At 43.3% G+C, this 15331-nt stretch overlaps 1 protein-coding gene across 1 annotated transcript; it reads left to right on the top strand.

Moving 5' to 3' along the window:
- The first annotated feature begins 9328 nt into the window (after nucleotides 1-9328).
- On the top strand, nucleotides 9329-14675 carry LOC141808494 (protein NLRC3-like). The gene is made up of 8 exons (XM_074695124.1): nucleotides 9329-9374; nucleotides 9956-10163; nucleotides 10425-12225; nucleotides 12333-12506; nucleotides 12792-12965; nucleotides 13063-13236; nucleotides 13969-14015; nucleotides 14140-14675. The coding sequence occupies exons 1-8, from the start codon at nucleotides 9372-9374 to the stop codon at nucleotides 14673-14675; spliced, it is 3117 nt and encodes a 1038-aa protein (XP_074551225.1). The 5' UTR covers nucleotides 9329-9371.
- Nucleotides 14676-15331: the final 656 nt, after the last annotated feature.

Here is a 15331-nt window from a genome sequence, read left to right as displayed (position 1 = left end):
TCCCACCTTACCTGAATCCAACCCACATGTTCATATCAGGAGAAAGCTCTGCCAGGACCAAACAGAAACACATCAAATGTGAGAGCACATTTTCTGTGCCTCACATTTCTTCACACCACCTCACTTCACTTTGATTTCTGTGGTCAGCTCCCAGCGCAGATTCCTGTCCTTTGAGGGAGCCGGTCTCAACCTTGGGGTCCTGATCTCCTTGGGGGTTACAATTACAGAATTTAAGACAAAGAGCTGTTGTGGTTATTTTCTGCTTCATTCTGTTTCCAAACTTCATTGTATCAGCTAAGTTCGTATGATCTGAAACATCTCAGCTCTACAAGGAAAGGGGCAGAATGAGTGGACAGTGTAAGATTTATGAGGACCCTCAAAAAACTTAAAATTTGGATAGAAAAAAAATGTTTTTACTTGCTCTTTTATTATGTTCAGGAACATATATGTTCAAAATGAAAACCTGGGCTGTTTCCCTCTCCACCTTGTCTCATTACGCTTTTAATTAGTACATGTTGATTGTTGTTTTCTTTAAATCAAAAAGAAAAATAAAGTTTGCGTTGTTTGTTTACATGTTAACTGCAACTATCGGGCGTCTCATGATGAAAAATTATGTGATGTTGCTGTATGTGTTTTAATAAATCCTAAAGCAATTTACCAAAATACAAAAAGATGTTACATGAAGAAATCATCTGAAGGTGGTTTCTCATCACATAGCTCAGTTTGATCCCAAATGGTCTTCTTTGTCTCCTGAAAGCTCTTGTACTGAGTCCTTCTTAGAAAACACTGCAGTGAGCTCAGCCTGAATCACATCTTTACCTCAAACTGTTGAATGTGTTCAACGCTTCAGTCGTCCTGAAACTAAAGTCTGTCTTGAATTCATCTTTGAAGGAGTTCTTTGATGGCTGCATCTGAGAGGTCAAAGGTCAGGGACTGGAAACGTGCTCCTCAATGTGCTGCAGGTCACTGAGTGCGGCTGAAGATGGAGCTCCAGTTAACAGCCAACAGATGGAGCTTGTTGAAGATTTAACACCTTGATTTCTCAGGTGGAGCTGCGGCTTTGAGATGGAGCAGGTGATAACAGACACAGGTTTCTGGTTAATACTGTGGGCAGAGCTTCATGCTCCAGAACCTATAGCTGGAGAAGCTGCAGGTCAAGGTGGAGGATGTGAGTGGATGTTTGGGAGGAGGAAGCTGCAGGTGTATGTCAGGTGGAGGCTGACAGCTTCATCATCAGATGGAGGGAGATGCAGGATTCTGGTGTATGTCATGAGTGGGCCTTAGAGAAGCTTGCAGGTGGAGGAGCTGTAGATGACGGTGTTAACCTCTTGTTGCAGAGCTGTGTTTTTTCTTCATGTTGTGTTCATACCAAAGTCAATACACTCATTCTCTCCACTGAATTACACAGAAAGTCAGACGTGACTCCGCTGTCCTCCGGATGAGGTCCACAGAAAGTTTCTCCAGAGTCATGATGCTTTTTGGGATTGGACCAAACACAAATACTGGTTTGGATATGATGCGGTTCTTGACTTTCAATACGCTTTGGCTCTGCTCACCAGTCACAAGATTTTGGGTCCAGGTCACAAAGGACTTTTCCCACATACTGGACCACCACATCTCTCTGTCCCCCCATACCACCCCAGCTCTGCATTTCAGCAGACATCAAACCATACATCTAGAGCACTCCTCACAGCCTCACACATTGGGAAACTGATCCAGTAGAACATGTATCCATAGAAAAATGGCAGCCTCACTCAACCATAGATAAACCAGAAGGATATATTTTGGGCCTTTTGTTCATTTTGTTGCAAAGGTCTCTCAGTTGGAATTCTTCTAGCATCGTTCTCTGTTATTTCTTTCCCTGAATTAGAGTCAGTGAGGAGAAACTCAGGATCCTTTTGATAAGCTTTGCTTCTGTTAATGTTTGACTGCAGCTGCTTCAGTCCAAAGTTCACAGCTGCTCTGTTCTCCTGCAAGAAGACTTCAGCGTGAAGACGCACTCAGAGAGTTTGGACTGTTCGTTAAGAACCTCCTGCTGTCACTTCATGTTTGTTCTCGCTCAGCTGGGTTTCCTGTTTAAAGCTGCTGCTTCGTTTCACCTTCACTCCTCGGATTCCTGCAGATCATTTCCACCATCAGAAGGTAAAGAAACACAAACTGTTCAACATGTTTGTTTGAGTGTCTGTTAAACTGACCTGAGAACAGTACAGGTGGTGGTAGGAGAGATGTGCTGCGTTGTTTTGTGGCTGCATTGGTGGATCAGATCAAACCAGAAACAAGAAGATATTTGGTTGAAGTCTCATCTTTGGTCCCATTGATTTACATACGGACATGAAGGAGCAGGAACACAACAACACAATGAAACTTAAACTTTGACCAACAAATCAAACCACAGAGATGAAATACAGGAATGTAGTGTTTGGATTCAACTGTTTAAATGTTTAGATGGTGAAGAAGAAACAGGATGAGGGCGTTATGAAGTTTGTCTGCAACAAGCACTCGCTGACAAAACAGGTTATTTATTTAACACAAAAAATGCTTCTTAAATGAAAAAAAAGAATAACAACAGACAAGCCATGCATGTGTTTACATTTTAAGTCAGTCAACCCCTCTCCCTTAGTTGGACTGATCCAAAGAAGCATCCCGATCTCCCTATCTATGCATGCACACTCACTGTTTGTTTCAGGCAAACCCTATGAACAGCTTCTGTCACTGTGAACTGTCTTATGTCTTGTGCTTTAATCATTCATTTGTGTTTTGTCAATAGATGACACAGCGATGTTGTACGTGGTGTAAAACCATTTCATGCACAAAATTGGGAAATTGCCTTGCACGGTCCTTAGTTGCAGTATTTGTTGGTAAACGTGAGGTACTTTGTTTGATATGTCTGCAATTTCAGAAACAAGGAAGCAACTGGGGGACTGACTGCGATTGGTGAAACTCAAGGGAGTGAGTGAAACGGTTATGATTGGTCAAATGTGTAAATAGGTTGGGGTGATTAAACAACACTGCATGGTCGCCCTGAATTCACAGGGATAGGTTGAATTTGCATAAATTGTTGTGATCGTAACATTTTAACTTCCTGTAGGAACTGATAAGTTTTATGGCTGTATCGAAGGTCAATCATCTGGTGCCTCATAAACTGAGCAAATATTCAACAACTGGTGTGATTAAGATCATTCAGTCCACTGTCCAGCAAAAACCTTTTGAACCTGTTCACGGGGGAAACAGTTAGGGATAAACTGCTCAAAGAAGTTGTTAAAAGTTCTTCAGGAGTTCTCTGAACAATTTTCAAACCTTACTTTTGATAAAAACACTTAAAATGTTGTTTAACTTTGAGGATTCAGTTTTAGAAGCTCAGTGAGAGCTGCAGTGACACAAATTAAAATCAACACCAATATCTTCATATTATATGAACATCAATCATGTCTGTCATAAAACCGAACACTGTGAACACTGTCATCAAGCTTGTGACCTTCTGTTGTTAGCATCATGGAGTATCATTATTGCAGCATGAGTAGATCATTATTCAGTCATTTTGGAGCCGGGCACTCCTCTTCTCTTATTTACTGTTTTTACACTGGACTGAATGAACATCACGTCCTTTAACAGCCAAACATCCCAAACTCATGCTCTGTAACACTTCTCAAACTGATTTTCACAAAACAAGACAGCATCAAATACTAAATGTCCAGATCACTCAAAGAACAGACACATGAGACAGAAATACCACACAAAGGTGCTCAAACATTTAAACAAAACGTACACCACAGCTCAGGTCGGTCAAAGGTGAAGAAAGATGATGACATGAGCTCAGATTTTGATAGAGTTCAGAAGTGTTTGCTTCTTTCGAAAGGACCATCATACATCAGCTGACCTTTGACCTGCAGCTCTAATGAGGTAAAAACCTCACCCCTGTCTTTAGACTAAATATGACCAGAGTTTTAACCTTTTTCTTTGAACATGTTTGCTTCATCAACACAAGATCAACCTCTGAGTGTTTCTCTTGGTTGTCTGATCTCCTGAAATCAAAAAATAAAACAGATTTCTTTATACTCTCACTCTTAGTGATCAAAGATGAATCAATGGTTTCATATTTATGAACATGATCAGTGAATGATTATCAGTACGTGCCCTGCCTCTAACTGAGATAAGAGATTTACTTTATGGATCAATGAAAAACAAAGTCCTCCACAATCACAAATTTATTACATGTTATAAAACATCAGCTCATCATGTAACGTCAATCAAAGCTATGGATCAGAATCTGTCTTCAAAGGTTCAAATGGGTCTCCTTCATGTTAGAAATGTACCACATGTCATTTTTCTCTGATTTGCTTTGGGTTGAGTCAAAGTTGAACCTGACTCCTTATGAGATGTCCCATGGTTTGTTCCTCCTGTAGCAGACAAAAGAAGGAGAACAGGAATGTTTCCATGAGGAAGAATGAGCAGCAGTGAAATCAGAGTTAATCCTGTATCTACCAGTCTTTGAAGTTTTACCTTTCTTTCTGTTGGCTGAATAGAAGTCTTAGTTTAATTAGGCTTAGTTATTTAACAGAACATGATATTGTTGAGAAAGCCAGTTATGTGTGTGAAAACAGCATTATTTATGGAATAAAACCACTGCACAGTCAAACAGCCACTTAATATTTACTCTTCAGTATAAAGCATGTTAAAAATTGAGGAACCCAATGAGATTATGCTGAGATTTTACCTGCTTGAACAATGTATTTTTTTTTTTTTTTAAATAAATAAATAAATAAACAACACAATCTTCATGAAGTCAGTGTTGAACACTCAAAGGGAACTTAAAGGAAAAGTAGAAAAGCTTGGCAGTAAGAAATTCATTAATAATCAAAAAAATAATATCAGTTTACAAATGCAACCAATGAATCTCTCAGAAACTGTTTAAAGCAAAATGTTTCCCGTTTAATCAAAAACTCATCATTCTCCTGCACACCCCACTTGTAATGACAAATCCTAAGTAAACTTCAACTTCAACTTCAATCCAAAATTATTTAAAAAGTCCCAAACTAATGACAATAATCTATGTGTCCTTTTTTTTAAGCTATTTTAAATCGTCTTTGACTTAGTTTTTGGTCCTTGACGCATCGACCCAAAACATCATTAAATCCACGAGGAAATGAAAGACAAATTCACACAGATAAAATGCCCCAAACCAAAAATAGTTGATCGATCAACAAAAACACTGATTTACCAGGACAAAAAGGGACAAAAGAATCAAAATCCGACAGAGTCCTGTGAACTTAAATTCGAGCAACCCAAGCAACAGTGTTCTCCATGCTGTCTCTGTCTTTCTTGCAGCTGCAGCTGTGTTGCTCTTTATTTCTATGTTTGACCTCTTCATATGAGCACATTAAAATTTCTAGTTGGATTGGTGTGACAAACGCGCCCCTTCTCCTCTCAGCTGCCATGGTGAATCATTGAAACTGGGCTCCACTGATGATGGCTTTTTATGGTTGGGCTGCACACGCTTAACTCCAGGTGAAACTACTCTGAGTTGATTAACTGGATTCAAATCAGTTTTCTATCTCAAAGTAGATCAACTCACAGTTCAGAATTAGACTCAGAGTTTGTGGATTCATCTGGTGGTTGGATCTGAAAAGAGACTGTCAGAGAGCAGTGTGTGTGTGTATCCTGTGCTGTGAAGCTTGTTGTAATGAATTAACATGTTGTGTGCTCTGCTATGGATCAGTGTGAGGACAGAGAGGAGGGAGCCCCTCCATCTAAAAGCACTATGTGGGGGTACCAGGAGAGCCAGACCAGAGCTCAGAGGTGAGACCAGGATCTCCACCTGTCCATGGACTAACATCACTGCATCATCATGATTCACACTCACAGCTCTCTCTGTGTTTCAAAGCAAAGAGCTGCAGTATGGACCAGACTCTCCTGGACTGAACCGGTTGTCTGTCAAGCAACTACGGATGATGTTTGAAGAAGGAAGAAGGCAGTCTGCTGATAAAATGTAAAAATGTAAAGTTTTATTTCTGGTGTGGACAAACTGTTCTCATGGTGCTAATGTCCACTTAGAGGACATTTCTGTCACAATCCAGATGATCGTCTTTATCTACAAAACTCTGTGACACTTTTACCAAAACTGGAAATATTATTTAACTTTTCTATTTATGCGTCTTCCAGAGATAAGAGACCTGGACCTGGACCTTCTCCAAGCTCTGTGTCCTTAAAGAGTGATCAGTCTATGTTTAACCCTCTGGACTTCAAAGCTGTGTGTCAGTCTGATGGTCCAAAGTAAGAATCCATCACAGCGTTTTCATCAGAATTCAACTTTATAAAAGTTTGTGGTAAATTTCAGCAGCACTCAAACCTGGAAGATTTTCAGTCTTCATGTTTATTCATCAGTGTTTGTGATTCTGTCAGGGTCAAATATGAGAGACCAGACTCTCCTGGACCTGAGCCCAGCTGTGTCTCCTTAAAGAGTGACTGGTCTATGGTTGACTCTCTTGACTTCAAAGATGGCCGTCATTCTGCTGATAAAATGTAAGAGCATTAAAGTGACACTTTTTACAAAACTTACAGTATTGCTTAACTTTTTCTGTGTTTATGATTCTCTCAGTATCAGAGATAAGCATCCTGGACCTTCTCCAAGCTCTGTGTCCTTAAAGAGTGATCAGTCTATGTTTAACCCTCTGGACTTCAAAGCTGTGTGTCAGTCTGATGGTCCAAAGTAAGAATCCATCACAGCGTTTTCATCAGAATTCAACTTTATAAAAGTTTGTGGTAAATTTCAGCAGCACTCAAACCTGGAAGATTTTCAGTCTTCATGTTTATTCATCAGTGTTTGTGATTCTGTCAGGGTCAAATATGAGAGACCAGACTCTCCTGGACCTGAGCCCAGCTGTGTCTCCTTAAAGAGTGACTGGTCTATGGTTGACTCTCTTGACTTCAAAGATGGCCGTCATTCTGCTGATAAAATGTAAGAGCATTAAAGTGACACTTTTTACAAAACTTACAGTATTGCTTAACTTTTTCTGTGTTTATGATTCTCTCAGTATCAGAGATAAGCATCCTGGACCTTCTCCAAGCTCTGTGTCCTTAAAGAGTGATCAGTCTATGTTTAACCCTCTGGACTTCAAAGCTGTGTGTCAGTCTGATGGTCCAAAGTAAGAATCCATCACAGCGTTTTCATCAGAATTCAACTTTATAAAAGTTTGTGGTAAATTTCAGCAGCACTCAAACCTGGAAGATTTTCAGTCTTCATGTTTATTCATCAGTGTTTGTGATTCTGTCAGGGTCAAATATGAGAGACCAGACTCTCCTGGACCTGAGCCCAGCTGTGTCTCCTTAAAGAGTGACTGGTCTATGGTTGACTCTCTTGACTTCAAAGATGGCCGTCAGTCTGCTGATAAAATGTAAGAGCATTAAAGTGACACTTTTTACAAAACTTACAGTGTTGTTTAACTTTCTCGTCATCCAATGCAGTTTGGCTTTAGACCCAATTACTTAAACTAAGATAGTACACCTAAAAGAGCAGATCAACTCTCCACTGGACAAAGGAGGGGTGGTTGGTGCTGTGTCCAGACTTGTGTAAAGCATTCAATACAGTTGATCACAATGTACTTATTTTCAACTCCCTAGGTTCAAAATTTCAACAGGGGCTCCAACTTGAATGTCTTCATACCCGTCTGACAGGGTGCAGTGTGTTAACTGACACTCACTGCTACTGTATTAGGCACACCTGTCCAACTGCTCGTTAACGCAAATTTCTAATCAGCCAATCACATGGCAGCAACTCAATGCATTTAGTCATGTAGACATGGTGAAGACGATCAGCTGCAGTTCAAAGTGAGCATCAGAATGAGGAAGAAAGATGATTTAAGGGACTTTGAACGTGGCATGGTTGTTGGTCTGAGTATTTCAGAACTGCTGATCTACTGGGATTTTAACCCACAACCATCTCTAGGGTTTACAGAGAATGGTCCCAAAAAGAGGAAATATCCAGTGAGCAGCAGTTCTGTGGGACAAAATGTCTTGTTGATGCCAGAGGTCAGAGGAGAATGGACAGACTGGTTGGAGCTGATAGAAAGGCAACAGTAACTCCAATAACCACTGGTTACAACCGAGGTCTGCAGAAGAGCATCTCTGAACACACAACACGTCCAACCTTGAGGCAGATGGGCTACAGCAGCAGAAGACCACACCGGGTGACCCTCCTGTCAGCTAAGAACAGGAAACTGAGGCTACAATTCACACAGCAACACCAAAACTGGACAATAGAAGATTGGAAAAACGTTGCCTGGTCTGATGAGTCTGGATTTCTGCTCCACATTCAGATGGTAGGGTCAGAATTTGGCCTCAACAACATGAAAGCATGGATCCATCCTGCCTTGTATCAAGGGTTCAGGCTGCTGCTGCTGGTGTAATGGTGTGGGGGAGATTTTCTTGGCTCACTTTGGGCCCCTTAGTACCAACTGAGCATGGTTTAAAGTCCACAGCCTACCTGAGTATTGTTGCTGACCATGTCCATCCCTTTATGAGCACAGCGTACCCATCTATCTATGCCACCAAGGATTAAGGCAGTTTTAAGGCAAAAGGGGGTCCAACCCAGTACTAGCAGGGTGTGCCTAATAGAGTGGATGGTAAGTGTATATTGTGTCCTATCAGGCTATATGAAATATAAAATGGGTGTCCCTTAAGGTTCTGTGTTGGGTCCCTTAGTATCCAGTCTATAATACATCAATGATCCCGCAACAGTGTCATGGAATGGAAATACAAATGTATGCTGATGACACTGTTTTGAATACACATGCAAAAACAGTTGAGTTAGAGTCAAAGAAATTATCTACTACCATGGAAAGGATCACAGCATGGCTCCACCAGTCATGCCTCAGCCTTAACAGAAGTAAAACTAAAGGTGTGTTTTTCTCCAAAACCAGTATGCAGCCCATCAACGCTGAATTCCATGCATTATAGAACTGCTTTTAACTTGAACTTTTAACTGCTTTTTAACTTGAATTACAGTAGAACGATGACAAGCTAGAATGAAACATGAAACTATTTTTAAAGTGTGCTGATTAGAAAGTACAGATATTTGCCTGAAAATGCAAGGAGTAGAAGTAAAAATTCAGCTAAAAAATAATTACTGAAGTAAAGTATGGATACCCAAAGTTTTTACTTAAGTAAGGCAACAAAACATTGTTACTTCGTAACTTGACACCTCTGGTTCTGTGTTTGTAGGAGGATCCAGCAGATAGAGTCTATCACATGAACACTGTGTGTCATTCTGTTATAAACACTCCATGATCTTCTGTTTGTTCCACAGAGTTCAGAGATCAGAGGCTCCCATTGGTCAGTCTGCCCAGCAGCATCACACACAGCTGGACTCCATATTGATGGTGTGTAAATGTACAAACACAGCTCCTCCTGAGCCTCAGAGCACACACTCATTCTTTTTGGAGCTTTCTGAATAGTTTCCTGATCACACTGCAAACATCATCTCTGCCTGAATTCTCTTCACACTCAGTGTTTGACTGATTGAATGAAGCTGCACATTTCTGAGCTGCTCACACTCAGAGGTCAGAGGTCATGCTGGATGCTGCTCTCACACAGACTCAGACTTTGTCAGCAGACAGCAGAGCTGACAAACTGAGTCCAGTTTGAGCTTCAAACAACACAAAGACTTTGCTTCATGTTAATGACAGCTGCTGCTTTCAGCTTCATTCTAAGAAACACATCACGTCTAAAGTCACTGCAGACTTTTTCTGGATGAAAGCACACCAGGAGATTTCTCCAACATCAAGTTCATTTCAGAGAAACTTGGTTTGTAGAAGACAAGAGCATCCACAGACTAAGAGGTGGAGCAGCTTTGTGATCCAGTCTCCATGCTGGACTCTGCAGACCAGCAGGCTTTCTGTCTGTCACACAGGATCTGATCTGACCTTCTACAAGTTCAACCTGACATTTTCTTCTCTTCCAGCTGCTCCAGGAGAACATCATCAGCTTCGTAAAGAGCCAGCTGAAGGAGATCCAGAGGACTCTGAGTCCAGATTACCCAGAATGCTTTGAGAGCCAGAGGGAGAATGAGGATGAAGAGCAGAGGAGGAGCAGAGAGGCCTTCCTGAAGATCACTCTGCACTTCCTGAGGAGGATGAAGCAGGAGGAGCTGGCTGACTGTCTGCAGAGCAGTAAGAGGATTTGAACATTTAACATGATGGAAAGAGGAAATGGAGACAACATGGGAGAGGTTTACATTTCAAACTCTGCTCTGAATATGACGCTCACATTTGGATCACATCTATGAGCTGAGACAAACTGTTCACAACTGATGAGCTGAAGAGATTTCAGAGAGGAGCCAAATCAAATCCATCCTGATGTCTGAGAGTTGAAGCTCATCAGACTGATTGTAGCTTCACATCATTCATTACATTTCTGTTTTTTTCACTCAGGAACTCCTGCTGCAGCATGTCAACGTCAGCTCAAATCCAGCCTGAAGGAGAAGTTCCAGTGTGTGTTTGAGGGGATCGCTAAAGCAGGAAACCCAACCCTTCTGAACCAGATCTACACAGAGCTCTACATCACAGAGGGAGGGACTGGAGGGGTCAATGAGGAACATGAGGTCAGACAGATTGAAGCAGCATCCAGGACACCAAACAGAGCAGAAACAAGCATCAGACAAGAAGAGCTCTTTAAAGGCCCACCTGGAAGACAGGGACCAATCAGAAGAGTGCTGACAAAGGGAGTGGCTGGCATCGGGAAAACAGTCTTAACACAGAAGTTCACTCTGGACTGGGCTGAAGACAAAAGCAACAAGGACATCCAGTTCACATTTCCCTTCACATTCAGAGAGCTGAATGTGCTGAAAGAGAGAAAGTTCAGCCTGGTGGAACTGGTTCATCACTTCTTTCCTCAAACCAAAGAAGCAGGACTCTGCAGGTTTGAAGAGTTCCAGGTCCTGTTCATCTTTGACGGTCTGGATGAGTGTCGACTTCCTCTGGACTTCCACAACAACCAGGTCCTGACTGATGGTACAGAGTCCACCTCAGTGGATGTGCTGCTGACAAACCTCATCAGGGGGAACCTGCTTCCCTCTGCTCGCCTCTGGATGACCACACGACCTGCAGCAGCCAATCAGATCCCTCCATGGTGTGTTGACATGGTGACAGAGGTCAGAGGGTTCAGTGACCCTCAGAAGGAGGAGTACTTCAGGAAGAGGTCCAGAGATGAGGAGGAGACCAGCACCATCATCTCCCACATCAAGACCTCCAGAAGCCTCCACATCATGTGCCACATCCCGGTCTTCTGCTGGATCACTGCTTCAGTTCTGGAGGATCTGCTGAAGACCGGAGAGGGGGGACAGCTGCCCAGGACCCTGACTCAGATGTACATCCACTTCCTGCTGGTTCAGTCCAAAGTGAAGAGCATCAAGTATGATGGAGGAGCAGAGACTGATCCTGTCTGGAGTCCAGAGAGCAGGAAGATGATGGGGTCTCTGGGAAAACTGGCTTTTGAGCAGCTGCAGAAAGGAAACCTGATCTTCTATGAATCAGACCTGACAGAGTGTGGCATCAACATCAGAGACGCCTCAGTGTACTCAGGAGTGTTCACACAGATCTTCAGAGAGGAGAGAGGACTGTACCAGGACCAGGTGTTCTGCTTCATCCATCTGAGCGTTCAGGAGTTTCTAGCTGCTCTTCACGTCCATCAGACCTTCATCAAGTCTGGACTCAACCTGATGGAACAACAAACAACATCCCTGATCCCTGAGACCTTCAGAGACCAACCTGAACTGGAACACCTCCATCAGAGTGCTGTGGACAAGGCCTTACAGAGTCCAAACGGACACCTGGACTTGTTCCTGCGCTTCCTCCTGGGTCTGTCTCTGCAGAACAATCAGAGTCTCCTGAGAGGTCTGCTGACACAGACAGGAAGTGACTCAAAGACCAATCAGAAAACAGTCGAGTACATGAAGGAGAAGCTCAGTGAGGATGTGTCTGCAGAGAAAAGCATCAACCTGTTCCACTGTCTGAACGAACTGAATGATCGTTCTCTAGAGGAGGAGATCCAATGGTACCTGAGATCAGGACGTCTCTCGAAAAAGAATCTGTCTCCTGCTCAGTGGTCAGCTCTGGCCTTCATCTTACTGTCATCAGACAAAGATCTGGACCTGTTTGACCTGAAGGAGTACTGTCCTTCAGAGGAGGCTCTTCTGAGGCTGCTGCCAGTGATCAGAGCTGCAAACAACGCTGTGTGAGTGAATGAGTGAATAAGTGAATGAGTGAGACTTTTGAAACATAATGAATTCTGTTCATGACCCTGAAAACATCTGTTTGTTCTCTTTCCATGATCTTCTTCAGGCTGAGTGGATGTGACCTGTCAGAGAGAAGCTGTGAAGCTCTGTCTTCACTCCTCAGCTCACAGTCCTCCAGGCTCAGAGACCTGGACCTGAGCCACAACAACCTGCAGGATTCAGGAGTCCAGACTCTGTGTGCTGGACTGAGGAGTCCACACTGCAAACTGGAAACTCTCAGGTCAGGATGAAACTGAAATGAAAATCTTACTGTCAGAGAGAATAACCCAGTGAGTTTAAGAGACATCAACACACAAAGTCTGATATGACTCTGAAGTTCCTCAAATTATCAGAGAGGAAAGGTCCAGAAAGTCACACATTCAGTCAATCTTTACTGAAGCTGTCTAAAAAAATAGAAATCAGACGAGTAGGACACAGAAATGATCATGGACTGATGAATAAAAACATGCACGGCTTTCAGTCCTTTGTAAAATAACAGATGAAGAAAATGTTCTTGTCTTCAAAGGTTTCATGGGTGTGACCTGTCAGAGAGAAGCGGTGAAGCTCTGTCCTCAGTCCTCAGCTCACAGTCCTCCAGGCTCAGAGACCTGGACCTGGGTCACAACAACCTGCAGGATTCAGGAGTGGAGACTCTGTGTGCTGGACTGAGGAGTCCACACTGCAAACTGGAAACTCTCAGGTCAGGTCTTTGGCTCATCCTGCTCGAGGTCAGAGATAAAGAAATGGTGTTAATCAGTGGACTTTTTCTTATTGCCTGATTCTTTTTCTAACCTCAGACTGTCAGGATGTCTGATCACACAGAGAGGCTGTGCTTCTCTGGCCTCAGCTCTGAGCTCCAACCCCTCACACCTGAGAGAGCTGGACTTGAGCTACAACCATCCAGGAGACTCAGGAGTGGAGCAGCTTTCTGCTGGACTTGAGGATCCCCTCTGCAGACTGGACACACTGAGGTAAAACCAGACAAGCAGAGCTCAGAGACTGAATGTGTTTGGCTCTTTTCAGAGCAGTGATTGGAGCTGGATCAGGAAACACACAGAGCAGCAGAAGAGCATCAAACAGAACAAAGTCTGTTTAACAGAAACAGCAGCACGTCTTCACTTCTCTGATGGTTCTGTTCTCTACAGGAAAAGTCCATCTGAGCGTTCGTCCACTAACAATGTGTGTGAGCAGAAAGAAGGCAGACGCTCCGTGGTCACAGCATCAGGATGATTGAAAAGATGGAGAAATAGAAAGAGCTCATCTCTAGGAGACAGTGCCGTCTGATCAAATGAAGAGGATCAAATATTATAGACGTGAATTTTTCCTCCTGACTCCTAAAAAGAGCGACTGCTTTAAAGAGACAGAACAGAGGTAGAGCAGGGTTTGGCCTTCCTCATTTCAAAGAGGACATGAGAAGCAGAACGTGGACTTTATGGATCCAAAGAGCATCAGGCAGCCTTTGCTTTTGGACTCTTCTTCTTCCTCTTCTTCTTCTTCTTCTTCTTCTTCTTCTTCTTCTCCTCTTTCTCCCAGGATCTCCACGCTGTCAGAAAAAGGCACAGAGTGATGGAGACAGTTGGCTCAGAGGAGTTTCAGCCTGTTTCTCTGTCACAGGGACAAACTGAGGATCACTGCTTCATGTTGAGCAGCAGTTAGGACTCGTGTTGGACAGAAAATCACTCTGACTGTGTTTCTTCCTCCAGGGTGGACCACGGTGGACAGCGGTGGTTAAAACCTGGTCTGAAGAAGTGTAAGTGTGGTATCAGTTTGACTCCTGATGAGCAAACAGCAGACTGTCAGCTAACAAAGAATGAAGCCTTCAGGTGTGTCTGATGATAAACTGCTGCTGTGTTGTGTCTTTTTCTCTCCATCAGATTTCTGTGAACTCACTCTGGACTCAAACACAGCTCACAGAAAGCTCAGACTGTCTGACGACGACAGGAAGGTGACATATGTGGAGGAATATCAGTCATATCCTGATCATCCAGACAGATTTGACTCCTGGCCTCAGCTGCTGTGTAGAGATGGTCTGACTGGTCGCTGTTACTGGGAGGTGGAGTGGAGAGGAGGGGTTGATATATCAGTGAGTTACAGAGGAATCAGAAGGAAAGGAAACAGTGACGACTGTGGGTTTGGATCTAATGATCAGTCCTGGACTTTGAGCAGCCTTGGTCGACGTTATGCTGTCCGTCACAATAACAGAGATACATTCCTCCCTCTCTCCTTGTCCTCTGACTCTGACAGAGTAGCAGTGTATGTGGACTGTCCTGCTGGCTCTCTGTCCTTCTACAGAGTCTCCTCTGACTCACTGATCCACCTCCACACCTTCAGCTCCACATTCACTGAACCTCTGTATGCTGGGTTTAGGTTGTTTCCTGGTTCCTCAGTGACTGTGTGTGTTCCTCAGTGAGTGTGTGTGTTCCTCAGTGAGTGTGTGTGTTCCTCAGTGAGTGTGTGTGTGTTCCTTAGTGAGTGTGTGTGTGTTCCTTAGTGAGTGTGTGTGTTCCTCAGTGAGTGTGTGTGTTCCTCAGTGAGTGTGTGTGTTCCTCAGTGAGTGTGTGTGTGTGTTCCTTAGTGAGTGTGTGTTCCTCAGTGAGTGTGTGTGTTCCTCAGTAAGTGTGTGTGTGTTCCTTAGTGAGTGTGTGTGTTCCTCAGTGAGTGTGTGTGTTCCTCAGTGAGTGTGTGTGTTCCTCAGTGAGTGTGTGTGTTCCTCAGTGAGTGTGTGTGTGTTCCTTAGTGAGTGTGTGTGTTCCTCAGTGAGTGTGTGTGTTCCTCAGTGAGTGTGTGTGTTCCTCAGTGAGTGTGTGTGTGTTCCTTAGTGAGTGTGTGTGTTCCTCAGTGAGTGTGAGTGTTCCTCAGTGAGTGTGTGTGTTCCTCAGTGAGTATGTGTGTGTTCCTTAGTGAGTGTGAGTGTTCCTCAGTGAGTGTGTGTGTTCCTCAGTGAGTATGTGTGTGTTCCTTAGTGAGTGTGTGTTCTCCTCAGTGAGTTTATGTGTTCCATAGTAAGTGTGTGTGTTCCTCAGTGTGTGTTCCTTGGTGAATGTGTGTGTTTCTCAGTGAGTGTCT

Source organism: Halichoeres trimaculatus, unplaced genomic scaffold (genome assembly GCF_033239565.1).
Source record: "Halichoeres trimaculatus isolate MK-OKI-2021-1 unplaced genomic scaffold, fHalTri1.1 fHalTri1_scaffold_2, whole genome shotgun sequence".
In the NCBI taxonomy this organism is placed as follows: Eukaryota; Metazoa; Chordata; class Actinopteri; order Labriformes; family Labridae; genus Halichoeres; species Halichoeres trimaculatus.
Note: the sequence above shows the minus strand (reverse complement) of the source record. Positions and strands in the feature narration are given on the sequence as shown.

Excerpts from the sequence above, each read along its gene's own strand:
- LOC141808494 (XM_074695124.1), top strand. Across the intron at positions 10,164-10,424 it reads GGCTGACTGTCTGCAGAGCA|GAACTCCTGCTGCAGCATGT; the intron begins GTAAGAGGATTT and ends TTTTTCACTCAG. Across the intron at positions 12,226-12,332 it reads AGAGCTGCAAACAACGCTGT|GCTGAGTGGATGTGACCTGT; the intron begins GTGAGTGAATGA and ends GATCTTCTTCAG.